Source organism: Monodon monoceros, unplaced genomic scaffold (assembly GCF_005190385.1).
Source record: "Monodon monoceros isolate NGI ecotype Baffin Bay Population unplaced genomic scaffold, NGI_Narwhal_1 Super_Scaffold_11, whole genome shotgun sequence".
Lineage (NCBI taxonomy): Eukaryota > Metazoa > Chordata > Mammalia > Artiodactyla > Monodontidae > Monodon > Monodon monoceros.
Window position 1 is genome coordinate 132617209 of NW_021703767.1, and position 21677 is coordinate 132638885.

At 39.3% G+C, this 21677-nt stretch overlaps 1 protein-coding gene across 5 annotated transcripts in view; it reads right to left on the bottom strand.

The window, feature by feature from the left end:
* Positions 1-1966: 1966 nt before the first annotated feature.
* ANKRD28 (ankyrin repeat domain 28) overlaps positions 1967-21677 on the bottom strand; it is a 181746-nt gene continuing 162035 nt past the window's right edge. For 2 of the 5 annotated variants that reach the window (XM_029214088.1, XM_029214087.1), the window contains exons 18-28: positions 20360-20561; positions 18496-18583; positions 18146-18263; positions 17016-17235; positions 12133-12220; positions 11960-12043; positions 11041-11186; positions 10341-10423; positions 9815-9897; positions 8542-8633; positions 1967-3902 (exon numbers count right to left, since the gene is read on the bottom strand). In XM_029214088.1, coding sequence (XP_029069921.1) covers positions 3616-3902; positions 8542-8633; positions 9815-9897; positions 10341-10423; positions 11041-11186; positions 11960-12043; positions 12133-12220; positions 17016-17235; positions 18146-18263; positions 18496-18583; positions 20360-20561 — 1491 coding nt within the window. In that variant the 3' untranslated portion in view covers positions 1967-3615. Of the gene's footprint in view, positions 3903-4816; positions 4852-8541; positions 8634-9810; positions 9898-10340; positions 10424-11040; positions 11187-11959; positions 12044-12132; positions 12221-17015; positions 17236-18145; positions 18264-18495; positions 18584-20359; positions 20562-21677 lie in introns of those variants that run through there. The other 3 variants (XM_029214091.1, XM_029214089.1, XM_029214090.1) reach the window with 3 other exon arrangements.

Below are 21677 nucleotides of genomic sequence, written 5' to 3' on the forward strand. Positions count from 1 at the left end.
GCTAATCTCTGTACATGTTTATAATAAGCTATTTTTTAGCTCGGGAATGCTAAGTGCTGATGTCTATTCCATCCACCTCCCCTCCACCAACCATTTTAAGAACTGCTGATTTTGTTCTTTTCACCCAAGATATCATTTGCCCCTTCTCCACCTGCTCAAATCATATTTGTTCCTCAATGTCCAACCTAAACGCCACCTCTTCCAAGAAGCCTGTTCTGATCACCCTTCCCAGAGTGAACTTGTTGTTCACTGACCTTCCATAGTTAGCAGTTCATCTCTACCTCAATTACACTTTCACACTTTCCACTTTTAGGTACGTACCTTTCCATGATGAAATTGTGAGCTCCGAGAGGACAAGATCCCAATTTCTAGGCTCACTTTCTGCCCATTCCCATCCCCAAGTATATAGCGGGCAAGCAGTAAGTATTTGTTGAATAACTGTATTTGAAAAGCCCATTTAGAAAGGTTCATCTAAATTGTAAAACAGCTTTATTGAAAATTCAGTAAGTTTCTAAAGAAAGGTAAAAACCAGTTACAACTGAACACTAATCAGATATTTTAAGGGAAAAGAAGTTTGCACATGAAAGACTTGATTTATTGCATTAAAAAACTTTATTTCATTTAAAAGGTCCAATATAAGCCAAATTAAACCCCAAATCGACAGCTACACTTAGAGATATCCTGAACTAAATGGCACTGTTTTGAGTTGTGTGTCTTATTAAAGGAGATCATTTGCTATTACCACCACTGCCCTAAAAGTAGTTCTACAACAGAAGCTGGTATTATAATACATAGCAGATACTTCAGATGTCATCTTTCATGCAGAAGTTAAAAAAGCAAACAGGCTTTTCTATTCTGTGCAGGTATAAAAACTACTACAGAACAGGGCCTGAATGCCTCTGACATACAAGGTGTAACTATAAAGGAACTCACTGGCACTGTGTCCCTTCATTCAAGCAGTCTGCGTGCTTCCCCCAACAATACTAGTGCCATTAAAATACTGTTCGGGACAGTACTTTGGGATTTCCCCTCATTAGGTGCCGACCAAAGGAAGTGGTCGATCAAGCTGGGGGACAGACTATCACAAAATGGGATCACAGAGCAATGGAATAGCTTTCCGAGTGGGCAAGTGATTCAGAAGACCCACCTCACCAGTACTTCCAGTCATGGCATCATTTACATAAAATGATGCAAGATCTAAATTCTGGTATGTGTGAGGATAAATTAAAAACAGCTTGTTGCTTTATAGCTACACCTTGGGTTTCATTAGAGGCGGTAAATCTAACAGTGTGTCTAATGAGTCCTTCTGGAAATCACTTCAGCAGACAAGTCAAATAGCCTGCAAAAGAGAAGACACGGCAGAGGGCATATAAGTCATCCTGCCGAGGTTCTCAGCCTTCTCTTGGAGGACAGACCAGGGCCCAAGGACAGAAGTTCCCAGGAGGGAAGGAGGCTTCAGCTCCACCTAAGGAAGACCTTTCTAACAGAGCTGCTCAACAACTGAATGGACTGCTTGGTGAGGTAGAGTCACTGGAAATATTCAAGGTGGAAAGATCACCCTTGTAGAAGAGACTCCTGTATTTGTTAAGAGGTTAGACTGGATGAACCTCAGGTCTCTTTCAATTCTGAGATTCTAGAAAATTCCCTCAGGGAATTCAGAAGAGAATTCCTAAAAGGAAAGAGAAAGCACACATATGTATACTTTTAGAATCCTCTTGAGTTTTTTTCTTTTTTTCAAAAGGTACAATAGAAAATGTAGTCTGCTGTCTTTAAAATGCATATTCACCTTCCTACCACTAATAATCAGGAAGGGTCCATTATGACTTCTTTATATTATAAAGAAAAGATGGATGATTACATTTATAATTTCTGTAAATACTTTAGAAAAAAATGCTTAAAATCTAGTAGTCAATGCCCTAGAAACTTTATAGATTTTTAGGTAATATGCACAGATACAAATACATTATTAAATACAACTCACATCTGTGTTTTATTATACTCTAAAATATACAGGAATCTTGATGTACTGAAAGAGTGCAAGTAAATACAGTATTCAAGCAGTCACTATTTCTATTTACATGCTCATTAATTCTTCAAAAACCCACAAAATTATCAAATAGATCAAAATACTGTTCTGTGTTTTCACACTTTATATTCAGAAAAACCAGCTGATAATTTACAATGTCATAAAGTTTCCAGTTTCACAATACAAAAAGAATAAAATGAAATTGGGTATCATTTTGTGAAAATTTATGGAACTCTACCCAGACCTGGAAGACCCCCTACATATGTGAAATCATTTTCACTGGGAAAGTGACAGTTACAGTAAAAGCAGACCCATATAAATTGTTATTTAAAAGCCTCAACATCAGCCTTTCCCCCCTCTTTTTGTTACTTAAAAGGCAGTCTTCCAATTCGGCAGGCAATTGCTTCCTTCCCTAAACAGTAGCATGTTATAAACACCCTACTTTAAATGTCAATAAGACCTAAAGGTTTTAGTATTTTAAACCTTGCCCAATATAGAAATGCCTTCCAAACCTGATGGCGTTAACTTATGAATAACAAGGGAGTTTCTCTTTTTGATTCTTCACTAAACAATGACAACAAAAATCCCCCAATCCACTGTGGAGGCACAAGGGTGACACAGGCGATGAAGGTGTACCATCCAAAGTAGTGAGATTGAAAACTCCACTCCCCAGGACCACTTGGCTGCAACAGGGTGAAAATCATCTACTTTCTGATTTCATGAAATTTCCTTCTTCTAGGAAACTCTTTACATTTTCAAACAAAAATAGTTCAATTTTAAACCTAAACCATTCAAAACTGGGCAACAATAGCCCGACCCCAATCTACATCATGTCTACATCACAAATATTTTCACCCTGACTGCACCCAATCAGCTGGTTTTCAATTCTAATATTATAAAAGTTGGAATTTTAAAATTTTTATGTAAAAGAAAAAAAAATGTAAAAATACATCTGCTTTCTCTCATGGTTTAATACAGTATTAGAAGGCTTTCAGATGTTTTCTTAAAAAAAAAATCAACATTTAAAACCAAATCTCAGCTTCATTTTCAGAAATATTAAAGTTTGGTTTAGATAATGTCTCATTTCACCCGCTCCAGCTTCCGCAAAGTGGCATTCTATTAAAACCCTTTGAGTTATTTGGTCCTTTGGCAATTTGCTGTGCACATCATGCCTACTGTACCAAACTTTTATTGCCCTTAAATTTAGTTGTAGTTTTACTGATAAAACTGAAATCTAGTGTCTTTATCTCTTCTTTCACCATAGTGTTGCTTGTATGAGCAGATTAGGGTACACAGTGTCCCAAGTAATTCCTGGCACTGCAAAACCAAATTACATAATTCCACAAAGCAATGTGCCATCAAAGTGTTTTCCTCTGGTCAAGTCTATTTCAAGATTCTAGAAGTTCCTTTTGCAAAACTTGCCTTTAAAACTCTTCTTCCTAATGTTACCACATTTCTTCTATTCGCCCACTCTGTCATCTTTCCTCTTAGGCTGAATTTGTACGTGAATGAGAAAGTGCCTTTTTCCTGAAAAGCACAGTTTGAAGCGTCAGTGCCAGAACTGCCCCCTGGACCTCTGGCTCAGCCGGTCAGTAGGTCTCCGAATCAGAGTCATTGAGCTCGTCCACATCGGTGTATAAGTACTCCTGCTCCCCGCTGACGTTGTTGAAGCTGCAGTAGGAGCTGGGTTCATTCCTCATGATGGGCAAGGCTTCGAAGCTCACTGTTTTTGAGGTGTTTGTATAACGGTTAATGGCATTGAATGTCAGAGATGATAAAGGGCTACTTGATGAGACAGGCATCATGGTGGCCAAAATGAGAGCGAGGCAATCAGCCACGTCCTTGTTGGGAGCACAGGCCAAAGCTGGGGTATAGCCTAGAATTAAAGATAAAATTTAAAAATTACTCACCCTAAGACTCATTTCACTAACACAAGGAAATAAGCCTAAAGGCCTTCAACTTTACACATACTTTAAATTACCTAGCTTATATAGTAAACTGGTTTTACTGGAATGACTCAGAACTTTCCAATAAGTAGAGAAAGAGGAAAGTCATAGAAATCTAGGGTGGGAGGAGACCTAACAGACTACATTATAGCAGAGGAAACTGAGGCCCAGGATGGATGATTCCTCCACTATCTCACAACTTATCTCTATCCATCCAGATTCATAGACAATATCAGACTAGAATAAGGGGAAAAAAACAGACTGACCAATCTTTGTTCAGAATGGTGGGAGAGTCTTACTGTTAATTCGTCGTTCTGTAAGTGCTTACATGCTGAGAAACCTAAATGTGCACAGATTCATGAATGAGGCTCTGAGCAGGTGCTCAAAAGATGCTTGTTCAATGAATGACACATGGCCATCAATTAACTTTTCTTTTAGGGTCACAGTCCACTGAAGAAAAACAGATAAACTAAACAGGTTTAAAGCTCCTAAGTCAAAACAAATGTTTCCTTTGTATATGTTCCCTTCTTTAGCAGAAGAAGACTGACTTTAGCCCTAAGGCACCACAGAGTATCAATACAACAGAGTAAGGAGACACTTGGTTGGGTAGGGAGAGCAGATGGTGATGGTGAGAACACAGATCCTAATTTAATCATCAACCTCTGTCGTTACTGCAGCAATTTATAACTGGATCATTAATGTGAAGGTTAGAATTGACTGTAAAATAAGATGGGTACTTACTATGACTTGCCAACTTTGGACCGTGATTACTATTTCACATTGCAAAGTATGTCAGAAGACATCAGGTCACAGGCGACCTTCATTATCATCTGTTATACTATCCCTTCCATCTCTTTATAAGGAAAAGCTATATAAAACCTTGAAAATGATCAACAAAGATTGCCTATTGGCTACTGATTTAGAGCCTCACAATGTGACCAAATATCTTATACAAGTTAGCGATTTAGGCTCCTGATTTTAATCTATATAGTTGCTGTATTTCCAGAAATGTAATTTACTGATAATGAAAGTTTCTTTTATAGCTAGGAGAGTCTGCACTTATCTTAGTGGGTGATACCACTCACTTCTATGGATTTCATGACTACATTTTACTAATGATTCCCAAATCTCTATGTCCAACCTAGATCTTGCTGACTTTGGGCTCCAGATCCATATATCTACATCCAGTTACCCACTTGGAGTTTCCAGTGAACTTTTCTCATGTCCCTAACTGAACCCAGCTCTTCCTCCTACATTCTCATCTTAAACAATGGCACTTCCCCCCCCACATCACCCCACGCCAGGCTGCAGGTGACTTCTTCCCTCCCCGACTTCCATCAAAAGGGCTCCAGAGGGCTTCCCTGGTGGCGCAGTGGTTGAGAGTCTGCCTGCCGATGCAGGGGACACGGGTTCGTGCCCCGGTCCGGGAAGATCCCACATGCCGCGGAGCAGCTAGGCCTGTGAGCCATGGCCGTTGAGCCTGCGCATCCGGAGCCTGTGCTCCGCAACGGGAGAGGGCCACAACAGTGAGATGCCCGCGTACCGCAAAAAAAAAAAAAAAGGGCTCTAGAAACATCAACGTCCTTTCATCTCCAATGTCTCTGCCTTAATTCTGCCCACCCCCTCCTTCCACCCTTAACTGTGAACTTGTTTCCTAGTCTAGGCTTGCTCCCCTTCAGACTAGCTGCTGTCTCCCTGATACACAGATCCTTTGCCACTTGACCTAAGAGACTCTGGCGTAACTCAGTACTCAAGCTGCCCTGCGTTGTATCTCTAAATACGTCACACTCTCTGCTTAAGAAGTTTTCTCCCCACTTTTTACTTGTCCTTTGGATTTTGGCTCAGAACGCACTTTTGGGGGATGCCTTCCCCGATATCTCTCATGGCATTCTAGGGTTATTCTAACTGAACTACTTCAAGGGCCTTGTGTCAGCCTGTTTATATGCACTGCCATTCAAGGAAGTAGGCTGTCTTACTCTACACTGTATCTGCAGGATTCAGCACAGTTCTCGGCACATCATCACCTAACACATACTCACTGAGCCCCACATGGCCAGGCGCTCTTCTAACTGCTTAGAGTAGATCTGTGAGTGCAGCTGACAAAGACTCCTGCCCTCATATGTTAGAAGATAAACTCTATGGAAAAAAGAACGAGGAAGGAGTAGAGCAGGTTAAACAAGAGCTGAAAATGCTATGGGGGGTGTGCAGCAGGCTGCAGTATAAAAAGGGTAGTCAGGATGGGATTCATTGAAGAGATGATATTTGAGTTAAGACTGGAAACAGGTGAAGGGTTTAGTCAGAGACTGCTGGGGGCAGAGTGCTCCAAGCAGAGGAAGCAGCCAGAACAAACATGACAATGCATGCACATCCCTGGTGTGAGGCGCCGCCACAGAAGAATGCGACGATGGAGGAAGAGTAGGAGATGAGGTGGGAGAGGTAATGGCGAGCGGGATGACCCAGTAGGGCCTTGGAGATCATTTAAGGGTTCTCAGTAAACTGAGATTCAGAGGGAAGCATCTTCCCATGTATTCTAAAAGGATCGTGGCCAGGGTGGTAGATGAGGGAAAAAAGTGGGCATATTTTGAACATACTTTGGAGGTGGGTCAGTAGTACATGCCGGTGGACTGTACCCTGGGTGTGAGAGGGGTCGAGGAGCAACTGTAAGGATGGAAACGGCCACCAGCTGAGCCAAGGGTGGTAGTGGGCACAGCAGGCTTGGCAGAGGGGGAGAGAAAGGCCCATCAGTTCAGTTCTGGATATGTGCACCAGACATCCACTGTCAATTAGGCAGCTGGAGACAGAAATTTAGGAATTCTCAGCACAGAGGTAGTGTTTAGAACCAAAGGACTGGATGAGGTCACCCAGGGAGTCAATGTAGGTAGGGAAAGCAAAAAGAACTGAGTACTGAGTCCGAGAGCCCTCCAATATTAACAAGCTGGGGATAGCGCAAGAAATTATAACTAGTACTGTAGGAGGAAAACTAAGAAAATGTGGAGTCCTGAAAGCCAAGTAAAGAAAGTTTATCCAGAAAAAGGGATACACCTGAAACTAATATAATACTGTATGTCAGTTATACCTCAATAAGAAATGAGTAAAATAAAAAATAAACAAAAAATTTTCAGTTCCAGTAAATCTGGTTATTTAATCTAACCAACAAAGTAGTGAGTTACAAATCCTCACCCGGTTATCAATTCAAGGAACCAGGCATTTGTGAATGAAGAATGCCCTAGGGACCTCCCTGGTGGTGCAGTGGTAACAATCCGCCTGCCAATGCAGGGGACATGGGTTCAAGCCATGGTCTGGGAAGATCCCACATGCTGCGGAGCAACTAAGCCTGTGCACCACAACTACGGAGCCAGCGCTCTAGAGCCCGCAAGCCACAACTACTGAGACCACGTGCCACAACTACTGAAGCCCCCGTGCTCCGCAAGAGACGCCACCGCAATGAGAAGCCCACACACAACAAAGAGTAGCCCCCACTCGCCGCAACTAGAGAAAGCCCGCTCACAGCAACAAAGACCCAACATAGCCAAAAATAAAATGAATAAAATAAAATAAACAACAAAAAGAAGAATATCCTAAAGAAGGATATTATAATCAAATCATATGTATTCTCTCTGACTCTCCCTCTTATCCTGCCCTGAAATGATCTGTACCTACTGATCCCGGGAACAGTGTGCAGCACAATAGAAAGTATGGAGATTTTGGGGGGGGAACAGCGGACACTAGCTATGGTAAATCGCAACCTTCACATCCCTTATTCACATATGTTTTCAATTCCACATTAAAAGCCTTTTTTTATTTTTAAAGAAGGAATAATCAGTTGTGTGAAATTCTGATGTGTCAAGTGAAAGGAGAGGTGACTCTTAGCATTGCAGTGGTCACTGGTGACCTTGCTGAGAGCCGTTCTGTAGTGCGGTGGGAGTAACAGCCTGACCAGGGGGGATTCACAAGAGCAAGAAAAAGGGGAAGTGGAGACAGAGGGAGAGCCAACTTTTGAGTAACTGTGCTGCAGAGGGGAACAGAGAAATACGGCAACAGCTGGTAGGAGCAGTGGGAGTAATGAGAGATTTTTTAAGATGAGAGAAATAATGTCTTTATGCTGATGGGAGTAATCTAGAAAGATTCCTACAAAAAAGTCATTATTACAGGACACGAAAGCAAAGAATTGCTAAAGTGACAGTCTCAAGTATGCAAAAGAGGATAGGACCTAGTGCATAAGTGGGAAGATTAGCTTTAGACAAAACCTGGCATTTAAGTAAGGGCCTTGATAAATATTTGTTGACAGAACAAATTCTTTGAATACTAAGGTAACTAAACCAAAGTTAGTAAACCCTAACTCTGATTTAATAAATACATGAAACTCAGAAGTTCACCTGTTAGATGGACTTTTCCTGCTTCTCTTGCCCTTATTCCCTTTGCCACAAAGTATAAGTTCTAGTCAGTATTAACTTCAGCTCTTCTCTTTGACCAATAAAAAATATCCAAGTCTACTTTACTTCAAATATGTATCATCGAAAGATGAAAGCTTCTAACAGGTTAAGGAAAGAGAACACAGAAGCTACTTACCATTTTCATCTACTGCAAGCACACTTGCTCCTTTCCCCAAAAGTTCTTGAACCACCATTGTTAGCCCATTTCGGGCAGCAACATGCAGAGGTCTGGAGGGAAAAAAATATGTGTACATGTATATGTGTGCACGCCCATGTGTGTGTGTGCTCGTTCTCTCTCTCTATCCTGGTTGTTGAAGACCATTTTTGCTTGGCTGTGCAGATCTAGAGATGCAAACTGGAGGCCCGTGGTCCTGATAGCAATGAATATGGGAGCAGGGCACGGCAGAGCCAGTGTGCAGTGCACTGTCAGGCATCGTCATGCACCTGAGCTCAGCACTGGGCCCATCAACAGGTTTCCACCTTCACCAAACCCTTTTGTGAGTTTCCTTCAAGACTCAATGTTTGAAGAGATTTTACTAACTAAACTGCCTTCTTTTTTTCTTTTCCTGTATACCAATGTTTATTTAGCATTATATATAATAGCCAGATACAAAAAGACAACTGTTGTATGATTCCACTTATATGAAGCACCTAAAAAGGCAAATCCATAGGAGAAGAAAGTCAACTAGAAACTCTCTGGGACTGGGTGCGGGTAAGGGCAGTGGAGCAGATACTGATAAACTTGCCTTCTTAAGTTGTTTTAAGAAATGTGGTTGGCAAACACGTATAATAGAATATACAATAAAAACTGTAAATTGCAACAGCACAAATTCCAACAGGCTCTGAAAACAGTTTACAGGTTCCATGACTCATTTTTGGACCCTTAAGGGATCTGACTGATACATGAATGGAAACCAGTATTATAAGGTTTTTCTCTTTACTAAGTCTCAAAGTAGAATAGCAAATGAAAATGGAGAGAGGACAATGGGAGACACTGATCCAGGATTTAATGAGTCACCTGGAGGCTGGCGGTTCACAATTAGAACTTGATTATTTCTGAAATCTCTCTAGCTCACAGACACGTATAAAACCTTTTGCCTCATTTACTGCTAGTGTCAAATAATTTATTATTCCAGTTGGTTGCCATAAAATACACAGAACAGTATTACTTTCCTCCATAAAACTGGATTGAGAAACAACACATTTCAATTCAAAAGCTTTTTTAGTAATATGCCTTTTAATTATGATGATTTTAGAAATGAGTTTTGTCACTTATAAGAACTGTTCCTTATTTTTTAACTGCTTCTGTGATAGACTGATTCCAATGGTCCCATGTTAAAAAAGAACCCCATTAATCATTTTTATAATTATAGGTCACAAGGTTTACACTAGACACTGAAAGTACTCACGTTTGCAAAGCTGCATTGGTTGCATTGATGAGGTTTCTATCTGTTATCTTTTCCAGTATTAACAAGGCACTAGTTTCATGACCCTAAAATTATGGCAAATAACTCTTAAAAACTTCAGCACCATTAAAGATAAATTTATACACTCAATACACCCCAACCCTAGTCCATGTAACATATACATCACCATACATATGCCATGCATTTTCTTGGCTAATGCCTTAAATATTTGCCCGAACATGTGTTGGTGTAATGGGGTTACAGAAGAAGACAGGAATATTTAAGATCAGAGAGATTAGAGAAAGACAATCATTACATTTAGGCTTGTGGTCCAAAACTTACTTGGCTTACTGGAAACTTTCATATACCACGGTGCTTAACACATCAGTATTTTTTCCCAAGAAATCTGATGTCAGTGATTATTAGAGAGGTTTGGTCCCTAGCTCTGTGCATTTTAGTTAAGTGGAAAAACTTTAAATGCCACTGTTGATATTAACAATGAAAATATATCCTTAAGATGTGTACCTACCTTGCTGCAAGCCAAATGGAGGGCGGTGTTTTTACTGTTATCTTGTAAAGTCAGATCTGCACTAGCGCTGCTGACCAGCATCTCTGGGAGGAAAAATTGTATCAACTCTTTTGCTTATGAACATACACCTCAGATTACTAATAACTCACTGTAGAGAAATGAAGACAGAAAGGAAAAATATCCCTCTAGCAAAATCTTAAGTGCAAAAAACACACTGTAATATAAAGGTCTATACCATATTTTTATACTGTTGTATAAGTAACAGACAAGAACAACAGAAACTAACATTCCTTTTGTGAGGTCTTACTAAATTTCAAAGACTGTTTTAAGTGCTCTGGATTTATAGTAACTTATTTACCCCTCAAAACAACCCTACAAAGTAGATACTGTTATTTTTTTCACTTTATAGATGGAAAAATTGAGGCATGAGGGTTGCTTAGTTGGCAGAGACTCCAGAGCTAGGGTTCTTAACCACTATCCTAACACTGCCTGCTAACGTCACTATTCAATCAGTAAGGGCAAATGGAAATACTGTGGGCCTAAATGAAAACGTGGGTATAAGCAACTAAAAGGTTTTAAATCTCAGAAACGGTGAGATAACTAATGCAAAATTCAGTGAACTAGAGTCAGATGGGAGCTACATTATACATAAGCAATATCCACACTTAGAGTAGTAAAAAGCCTTAAGCAGTTCTTTTACCAACTGTATTTGTCTGTCCGTTTTCTGCAGCCATCATGAGAGGTGTTTTCCCAGAGAAGTCCACAGAGTTGACATGAGCATTATGGCTGAGTAGCAGCTGCAAACACTCTACATGGTCTGTGAAGGCGGCCGCATGGAGAGGAGTTCTGCACACAGAGAAATGGGAAGACTGGACTAGATCTGTGCACTGTATACTCTTAATTTATGAAAGCAATTTTCAAGGGTTTACATACTAGGCATTGCTTGGATACAAACAGGCTTAAAGGGGGGAGCTTACTAACTCCTGCCACAAAAATTTGTGTTTCTGATAATATAGAAGTCCCTTAATTAAACTAGTATAAATTATGAAATTGCCAAAAAAATTACATCATTAAAGGAAATTCTGAAAGAAATAAATCCTGACCCAAATACTGCCATCTATTACAAAAGCTGGACTCTTCCTATTTAGAAATCTGTTAACTTTACTAAAAAGAGTCATTGGGTAACAAACACATCTTTTTTTTGTGTGTGTGTGTGTTACGCAGGCCTCTCACTGTTGTGGCCTCTCCCGTTGTGGGGCACAGGCTCCGGATGCGCAGGCTCAGCGGCCATGGCTCACAGGCCCAGCCGCTCCGCGGCATGTGGGATCCTCCCGGACCGGGGCACGAACCCGTGTCCCCTGCATCGGCAGGCGGACTCTCAACCACTGCGCCACCAGGGAAGCCCCAACACACATCTTCTTTAAAAAGGGAAATCTTTTAGCCAGGAAGACTGGCTAAAAGTCACGGTAGAAAAGCCTTTTATAATGAGAATGTAATTAAGATTTTGTAACAATTTATACTTGTAAATATAAAATCAACTTTTAGTTAATAATGGGGTCTCTTTAAATTCTTCCACACTAATCTAGTAGTTAAAATTTCCTACATGGTTGACTTCCTACCTTCCTTTTGAATCTGTGGCGTTCACACTGCTGGCGCCTAACGTGTCAATTAACATCTCAGCAGCACCTTCGTTGTCATTTATCCTGTGAAGGTAACAAGGTGATCACTCTCACAGCCATGGTGTATTTCTCAACCACTCAAACCAAATCCGATTCATTCTGCCTTTACTTACACAGCACAATGCAATGGACTGAAAGCATTTCCTTCTGTTTTCTGGAAAACGTCCTGTTCTAAAAGGAGTTCTACACATGTCTCGTGACCTAATTAAGTAAATGAGGATCAGATATTAAAATCCAAAACAGATACTGAGGTGCCCATACACACCAACATATCCCTACAGATAAGGCTTTACATGGACTACAAGTAATCAGTTCCCTGAACCCATTAAACATCACATTTTTAGGCACTTTGGGCAGCTTCTTACGATAATTTAGTATCAGTTTATTATTATTTGTGTGTGTGTGTTTTGGCTGTGTTGGGTCTTTGTTGCTGTGCATGGGCTTTCTCTAGTTGTGGCGAGTGATGGCTACTCTTCATTGTGGTTGGTGCACGGGCTTCTCATTGCGGTGCCTTCTCTTGTTGCAGAGCACGGGCTCTAGGCTCGCGGGCTTCAGTAGTTACGGTGCATGGGCTCAGTAGTTGTGGCACATGGGCTTAGCTGCTCCATGGTATGTGGGGTCTTCCCGGACCAGGGCTCGAACCCGTGTCCCCTGCATTGGCAGGTGGATTCTTAACCACTGTGCCACCAGGGAAGTCCAATATCAGTTTTTTATGGACATGACAAATATTTACTTTGTGGGGGAAAAAAATTAGTCTCATTATTCTTTTCTATGGTGACCAGTTAGAGCTCTTTGGGCATTATTTTTTAAAATGTCCTATCTATATAGCATAGTATAACTTTCAAAATAATAGATGTTTATGCAGCATAATTAACTTCAAAATTTGAATATTTTCTGGCTCTACTAAGGAGTTAATGGTAAAATCTCAAATTCTATCCAAGCGTTCAGAAGGAAAAAAGTACATGTCCCTGTCCCCACCCCATTCCCCAGTTCCACTCTCTAGTGACCACTAGTGACCATTATTACCTTCCAGTTCCAAAAAATTTTTAGGCATATACAACTGCATGCACATAAACACACACTTCCTTTTTTAAAAATTTTTACACAATTGGGATGTTCTGTTCTGCAACTTGTTTTTTACTTTAAAAACTATGTATCTTCCCACAGTAGCATGTACAGACATCCTATTGTTGAATGTTTGGAAAAACTTCACAGTATCAGAATGTATCATAAAGGATTTAATCTCTAATTATCGGTTTTGAGGTGACTGCTAGTTTTCCTTTGTGATATTATCAACAATGCTGTAAATGTTCCAGTACTTAAAAAGTATTTATTTCTAGGAACAATCTTCTGGAAATGATCTTGCTGGGTTAAAGGTCAAGTATATTGATTACTAATAGGTATCAGGCCCACAGTTTTTAATAGCAACTTTGAAAACAGGGGAAAACCTCAGATTTTCAAACCTGAGATTTTCTTAATCCAATTTTCAAAGCCAGGGTTTTAGTAAAAGTACCCCCACTGCTGTATTAATGGCAGAAAATGAAATGTTGCTTCTTTTATTTCGTTAGTCATTTGGGATGTGCATTAGGAATAAATTAGATTCTTAAACAGCCTCTTTACTTCCATGGCTTAACATCTGGCTAACAAAGTGATGCTCTTTTTCTTTTTTAATTACTCTAACATTCTCAAACAATAGTTCATCTTAATCTTTATCCTATAATTGTTTTTAGCAGGAAAAGAAAGTATGTTTTAGGAAACCTATGGTTATGTTCCATCATCTGTCAGTTCTTTCATCCAGTGATTCTCAACGGGGGCAATTTTAGCCCTCAGGGGACATTTGGCCATGTCTAGAGACATTTTTGCTTATCACAGCTGGGGATGGGGTAGGGAAGGGCTATGGCATCTAGTGGGTAGAAGCCGGGGCTGCTGTTAAACCTCTTGCATGCACACGACAGTCACTCGCAACGAACGATTATCTGGCCTCAAAGGTCAACAGTGCCGAGGGTGGGAAACCCTGCTTCAATTCTCCCTCTCCAAATGTTAACTCATGGCCAAGAAGTAACCAAGGAAAGTTGTTCAGTATTGATTTGAGAGTCTCCTATTTTCCTGGGATAGCAGTTCTCAAGGTGTGGTCTGGGGAGCTGCTGGGTAATACTGCAAATTATTCTTTTCTTTAACAAGCCATCAAAGCAATGTGCCACTCTATTAATATTTTTTTGAAAAATAGTTTTTCATAAAAATGCTATTTATATTAACATGTAATGGATTTATTATTATTTTAAAATAAATTAATAAATATCCTTAAATTACTCAGTCCTAATTTCCAATACAGTAAATACTAACAGCTATAAGCCACAGGTCCTGAGACTGAAAGATGTGAGAATCACTGTCTGCATAGACTGTGGATGGCAAAAGGGAGTCCCGGGGCTCTGGATTCAGCAGTCATTACTGGGGTCATGTCAAGCTGAAAATTTCTTCACTTTGTGTCCTGGTTTATAAAAGTATATAGGATAAAACTGGTCTCTTCATTTTTTAGAGGGATATTCTGAAGATGCTTATAGCTTCGTAAAAATTGATACATTTTTAAAAGGAACATATGAGATCATGGAAGTATTCTTAGTTCTGTGATTGAATGACTCCATAAACTGGAAATCTGAACTTTAAAGTTGGGTATGTATAACCAGTTCTCTTCTAAAGCTTTGCCATCATTCCATTTTAATTTTGAGAGAAAGGTTGTTTTCTATCCTGTTGGAGTGCTTCCAATTCCTTTTTTAGCCGTACAATAATTACTAGTCAAAGTAAAACTATTTTACATATTCAACTCTCAGAATGCCAAATTATAAAATAGGCTTTTGGCTGTAAATATGGTATTAATTTTACACTGCCTGTACAGTCTCTGTACATATAGCCAACACACATCTAATTCCTTCTAGCTCAATTCAGAATCATCACCAATTTTGCTACAGTCTGGAAATTAGACACATCTGCTATGATCTTTAAATGGCAACCAGGCACGTAGTTTGTGCAAAATTTTGTGTCTTGTACACAACGTGCTCAGAGAGTCTAAATTCAGCAGTGATGGAGTAAGAAACTCACTTTAGGAAAACCGTGTTCTCCGGAAAGACGTGGTAGGAATGTTATAATAAATAGCAACTCTCCAAAGGACAGTTACAGCAGTATTTTTACAACTAAATGCTCTACCTGAGGAAAACTACCTTACTGTGTGATTTTTCCAATGGTTAATTCTCACTGACTTAAAAAAAAAAAAAAAAAGCACCAATAAAAGTCTGTTTCAAAATAGTTTTATCTGTGGATGTTTTCCTACTGCTTGGTTCTCCTTATACTTGTAAGATGTCAAGTTACATTATAAAGACAAACCAATTTCAATGGCAAAATACAGTATCTTCTTTGACTTAGAATTTATCTTGGACAACTTTGCTATATTCATTAAATACCAACTTTAGTGAGTTGAAAAAGGAAGAAGAGTTGAAATCCAAAGGTTTTATAGTTTTCAAAACTGTTCTGGCTAAGGATCTGAGGTAGTAAAATATGAAACTGACTAAACCAAGCTTTTGAATTAGCAATATATTTAACTATTCAAGTTTTCTATGGCACCATCAGTACTCAGAGTTGCAAAATGACCAAATGTAGCCACAGGTCAATCCTCAAGAAGACATCAAAGCTTTCTCAGAGCAAAAGAATAGAGCTCTCAATTCTGATACAAGAATTAATATGAAAATCAAAATACTGTTATCTAGAAAATGCTTAAGAAAATGTTTAAACTATAATTTTGCAAGATTCAGATTTCTCCTCTTTTACCACAACTCAACAATTATTTGTCAAAATGGCTCCCAGTAAAAGAACCACATCAAAAAGTGTACTACAGAAAGACAGAAACCTCCTCTCTGGCAAGGCAGTCAGCTGTATTTTATAACAGCCACTATGCTTATTTTTTAAAGCAAGTGGATATTATATAAAGAGGCAATTTCTATTTTCTGTACATTTTGAGGGAAAGTTGTTAGAACTGTCAACTAGTTTTGTAGATATGCTATTACAACTAACAATAACCTGAATGCTACACTGAAATTCAAAACAAATAAAAAACCCCTCACATCCCTGATAAAGCCCTAAGCATACACTTAGGCAGGACTGATGTTTTAACACTGCATATAACGTACCCAAATGTTTTCTAAGATGATCAAATCTTCAATATGCTCTGTTACTTACATTATTTTAGTGACATTTCGAAAGCCAAATCCCATTTTTCACATCTATCATTTAAAAATAGCTTTATACTTCTCTGATTGGCCTTTAATGAGTCTACCTGTAAAAGGACTAACTGTGACGGTTAGTCTCCAGGAAGCTAAAAGTAAGTCTGTTATAATCATGCAGCCAAGTTCACTTAACCACAAAAGTGTCCAAGTTTCTAGTTTCTACTTCCGTGATTTATTCTACCAGGATTTTATTCCCTTAAAATGTTGAACATACGTGTTACTGTTGATATAAGGATCTTAACTTGCAACGTGCTCAGAAAACATACACAGATTTCAGTCTAGAATATGATACATTTTCACTGTTTCTCTTACCTTTGTCATTTTTTCCCTAATAACAAGTACATTTAGAAAAAAATATAATAAAAACACAAGCATAACTATATAAAAGACATTGGAAATAATATTATAAAAGTATATTAATAACAAATAATATTAATATTATTGTTATAAAAGTAATTAATATTATAAAAGTATCTTAAAAATGCAAAATACTTATTGAAGCAAAAGTCTAAAAAACTTTTAAACTTAGTGACTGCTTATCTCAAAACATCTGTGACAACCAGCATCTTGGCTTTAGCACGACAAGGCACTGGAGTAAGCTATAACTACATGGTAGGTTATTCTTAATATATCATTCTCATGGAAGTCAGAATGTGTCAGTTAGTTGTCTCTCTGTGGTACATAACGGGCAGGTAACGTGGGTCTGTGTCTGTGTACTTAACCGTTGTAGCAAGCCCAGTGAAGCGCCGTGTATCCATGATTGTCCGCCATGGCTGGATTTGCATCCATAGATGCTGCTGACTGCAGAAGAGCTCCGAGAACACCAATGTGTCCACAGGCAGCTGACAAGTGTATTGGTGTCCGGCCCCTGCTATCTCGTAATAAGCACTTAGCACCATGTTGAAGCAATGCATCTACACACTCTTCATGGCCTGTGACTGCCTGAAAGGAAAATTATTTGCATGTAGCTGAATACACTATGTTGGGCACTCCATGCCAATTATAGCTAATTACGAATTTTAAAGTCCATATTCCCCATGTCCTCCCACCAATCAAGGCATTTATCATATTTTGAGTAACCCAGTATTTTTACTCAAAGTGGCTTAAAAATTTAAAGCAGTGACCTTGTCAAAATAAAAGTAAATATGAAAACCAGGAATAATGGGGCTTCTAGTTCAACAAAAAAAATATTTCAAAGGTGAAAAAATTAAGACAAAAATGTATAAGAAAATAGTTGTGATAATGGAAAAAAGTAAAACTGACATCAATTCTACTCAAGCCTTTAGGGTTATAAAAATTTTTTTAAACTAATTAATTAATTAATTTTTGGCTGCGCTGGGTCCTCGTCGCTGCGCGCAGGCTCCCTCCAGCCACGGTGAGCAGGGGCCACTCCTTGCTGCGGTGCGCAGGCTTCTCATTGCGGAAAACAGGCCCCAGGCACCCAGGCCCCAGCAGCCACGGCCCACAGGCTCAGTATTTGTGGCTCGTGGGCTCTAGAGTGCAGGCTCAGCAGTTGTGGTGCACGGGCTTAGCTGATCTGAGGCACGTGGGATCCTCCCGGACCAGGGCTCAAACCCGTGACCCCCGCACTGGCAGGCGATTCCCAACCACTGCACTACCAGGGAAGACCCCGAAGATTTAAAAATTCTGTTCCAACATTATTCGTCTCTGGATTAAGTTGTGTTTTGTGGTTGTTAAAAATTAGAGTTCAAAAACTAAGATAGTGAAAGAAACAGTAAAGATTATTTGGTAAAAATTAAATGAAGAAAAATATAAACACAGCCTAGTTCAGTTTTAGGTAAAACGAGGTCATAAAAACGTTCAGAAAGGAAGCGAGAACACTTCTGCTTACCCCTCTGTGCAGTGCCGTCCTTCCCCATTTATCTTTGGCATCTACGTTTGCTCCTTTGTTCAGCAGTGAGTAGACACAGTCCGTGTGCCCGTTGAGCACAGACAGCATCAGAGGAGTCCTGGGTAACAACAGGAGCAGCTCCGTCACCACCGAGACTTCATCCATGAAAATACACTGTGTTGGCCTGCCTTCTAAACATGTCTTTCTGTGATGCAACTTTAAAGTATACTTAAAAAACTTTATTTGATGTTACTCAGTTACACACTATGACAGACTTACTAAAATAGGGGGGCAAAGGTATGAAGATTAACAAACATCCTAAAACTAATTTAAAAATTAGTAAAACTTACTGTCCATTTCCATCTTGAATATCTACTGCATTCTGTGGTTCTGCATTTCCTATTAGTAGCCGTAAGCATTCCGAATGACCATTTGTTGCTGTAAAGTGATATTCAAAAATTTCAGCAATTATATATCTATAAAATGATAAAATAGAAAATGTCCATCTTAAACCACATTTGCTAGATATAATTTTGGAATGTTCATTGAACTTAACAGGCAAGAAAGAAAATGCTCATTTTATTTAGCTCTCTGGTGGTGCCAATGTGGTCAGGAAGGGCAGCCTGCCTCCAGCCAAGGGATGAAATCATGATCAGACAAGTCAATCACATCAACCCCATTCTCCTTTGCCAATGGCTGGTTTCAAGTTCTGCCCACTGAGATGTTAAGAAGTCTGGAGGACGTCTGGGAAATATTTTTATTCCTGATAGTGAAAGTCCCCCTTCTTTCCTGATTTTAGATGTGATCCTTGGGGATACTTCAAGGAAATTGTTTGGCCCATCATTTTTTTTTTAAACTGGATTCACGGACACTCAGTACACAGCAGCTACTGATGAGTGCTCGTATCGTCTAAGCTCAACACCCAAAGCATCAGGCATAAGATCCCTGTGGGAAAGGACTGGCTCACATCCAGAACCAATGTCCTTTCTATGATTTAAGAGTAAGATGCTCCCCAGCAGGTCTCCAAATTTGAAAGGCATCCTGGTTCTAACCAAGGCTTGCATTTATTGAAGAGGTGGGTGCTAACAGTAAGTGGTAACTCTTTCAGTGGGTAGGACTTATGAATTATATGGCATTGGTCAGCCACTTCTGAGGGACTTACTAGTGTCTTGGTTCAATATTTATCTATTAAGAGTGCAAACAGTCCATGAAAGCTTTAAATTAGCTCTGCAAATAATGTGCTTACAATATAATTTTTCAAGTTGCAGAATAATATACAACGTCACTCTTTTTCAGAATAAGGTAACAGAAAATGATAGCATTTTGACTTCTTATTTTTACCATATAGCAGTTTATATACATATCCTTATTAGAACTTTTAATCCATTATTAAAATTTTTTTCTTTGAGCCCTGCTTGATTATCTGATAGTTTCTGAAAGGCTGCTCTGGAGCAACAGTGGGTGTTACCTATAGTCTTCTAAAATGTAAGTTTTCCAAATGACCAGAAGCAAAGTCCCAGACCTACATTCAAATGGATCCATTTTAAGGATCACCCTATAAAAACAGACTAAGTGAAATGAATCTAATCATACGAAGATGGCCTATTGGGGATGAGACAAATACTTGGCTAGGATTTCTTCACATATACCAGTCTTGAATTCATTATTTAAAATTAATACTGCCCTGTAGTAATTCCTGTAGAGAGTTGTGAATCTGCATCTGCTAGTGACACAGCGGGTACTGAGTCATCACAGTGGCATTGTTATGTAGTTTTGCATTTTCACACATCTACAACATCACAAAACACTCCATGGAGTAGTTCTTGCATAGCAGGCACTCTGTATTCCTGTCTGATTAAATGTTTAATGCAGTACCCTGGTACAGTAAGTAAAATGTTTATCAGTTATTAAATGAAAGCACATAGCAACCCAAAAGAATTTCCATCAAAAAGCAGTAAAAAAAAAAAATTGTATTTTTTTTGTTGATAAAGTACTTCAGAAGTTAGACTATTACATAAATCCGATTTCTAAGGTAGATATTTTTTTTAAGTGATTATAATCTTGCTGTTGGTTTTCCCCTGAGAGTAGAATCATGAGAATTGTTAAAGTCAAACTTGTTAAAACAATTACCAGGAGTATAATATACAAGAAATTGAAAAAGAAGAGCATTAGATGGAAAGTGGTAAATAAAATCATTCATAGTCTTTGACATACCTGCTGCATGTATAGGTGTTCTCTTCAAAATGTAATCTTTGACTAAGATTGAGGCTCCCTGATTAATGAGAACATCCACACATTCTACATGGCCCTTAAATGCTGCAAGGTCCAAGGGTGTTCTTCCACTACTGTTTCTCACATCAAGATCTAACAAAGACTGTACTAACACTTCTAGTGCTTGATGGTGACCATGATAGGCCTGGGAATAAATAAAAATATAAATTAAAAAATACATATTTAGACTGACTTCTTAGAAACCCTAGAAAACATAAAGGGAGTAGTGAGCAAACTTGTCTTACATCATTATATTTGAGATAATCTAAAACTTCTGTATTGATAATTCAGAAAGTTACCTACAAATTTTTCTAATAATCAATTAGTAGGCTACAGTGTTAGGGAATGGGTATTCCACAAATAATAAAAGTTCAAATGACAGGTGATCTTTTCACGAGTATACAATGTCTGGTTCATGGCAGACATTCAATGATGTGTGACATGGGTTCAATGAAAGCTTTCACTCTAAGTCTATGATTCCAGAGCCCATGTTCTTCGTCACAGTTCAGTGCCCCCCCTTCACTCCCCGATAAAGTGTTACTACACTTAAATCATAGATACAGTTGCAACTGAAGTTCAGCTAGTACTTGAGCCTTCTGATTTCTCAAATTAAAATGACTACTCCATCCCATAACGTGCCATCTCAAAAATAAACATTTCTTTTCAAAAATATTTAGGCTGAGCCCTGCTTGAAAAACTGCCATGTGCTACGCACTGTCCTAGCAGTACAGCAGAGCAAGAAGATTGAGAGATTTGTCTGAAACCCGACTGACTGAAATCCCCTTCTTTACACAGTCTGCTTTCCAGAGAATTCATTTCAAAAACCAACATGTCAACTGAACACCTATTACTCTTATTGGACTAGATGCTGAGCAGGACATAAGGCAATAACGACACAGTTCTGATGGGGAAGGAATGTCTCCTCTGGTTCACTCATGCCACCCCTTTTAGCTAAGGGACAAGTCATTTTCTGATACCTTTCAGCCCTGCAGCTTAGCACATACAGGCAAACTGTAAATGATCACATGTGAACTTTTCATTAGGGAATTGAAAAATATAAAATTCTACCATATTTGTGCTAAATGTCACCTGCTTCTAAAAAGAGATACTCAGCTAGAAAGAGGGCCCTGCAGGGCCTCCCTGGTGGCGCAGTGGTTGAGAGTCTGCCTGCCGATGCAGGGGACACGGGTTCATGTCCCGGTCCGGGAAGATCTCACATGCCGCGGAGCGGCTGGGCCCGTGAGCCATGGCCACTGAGCCT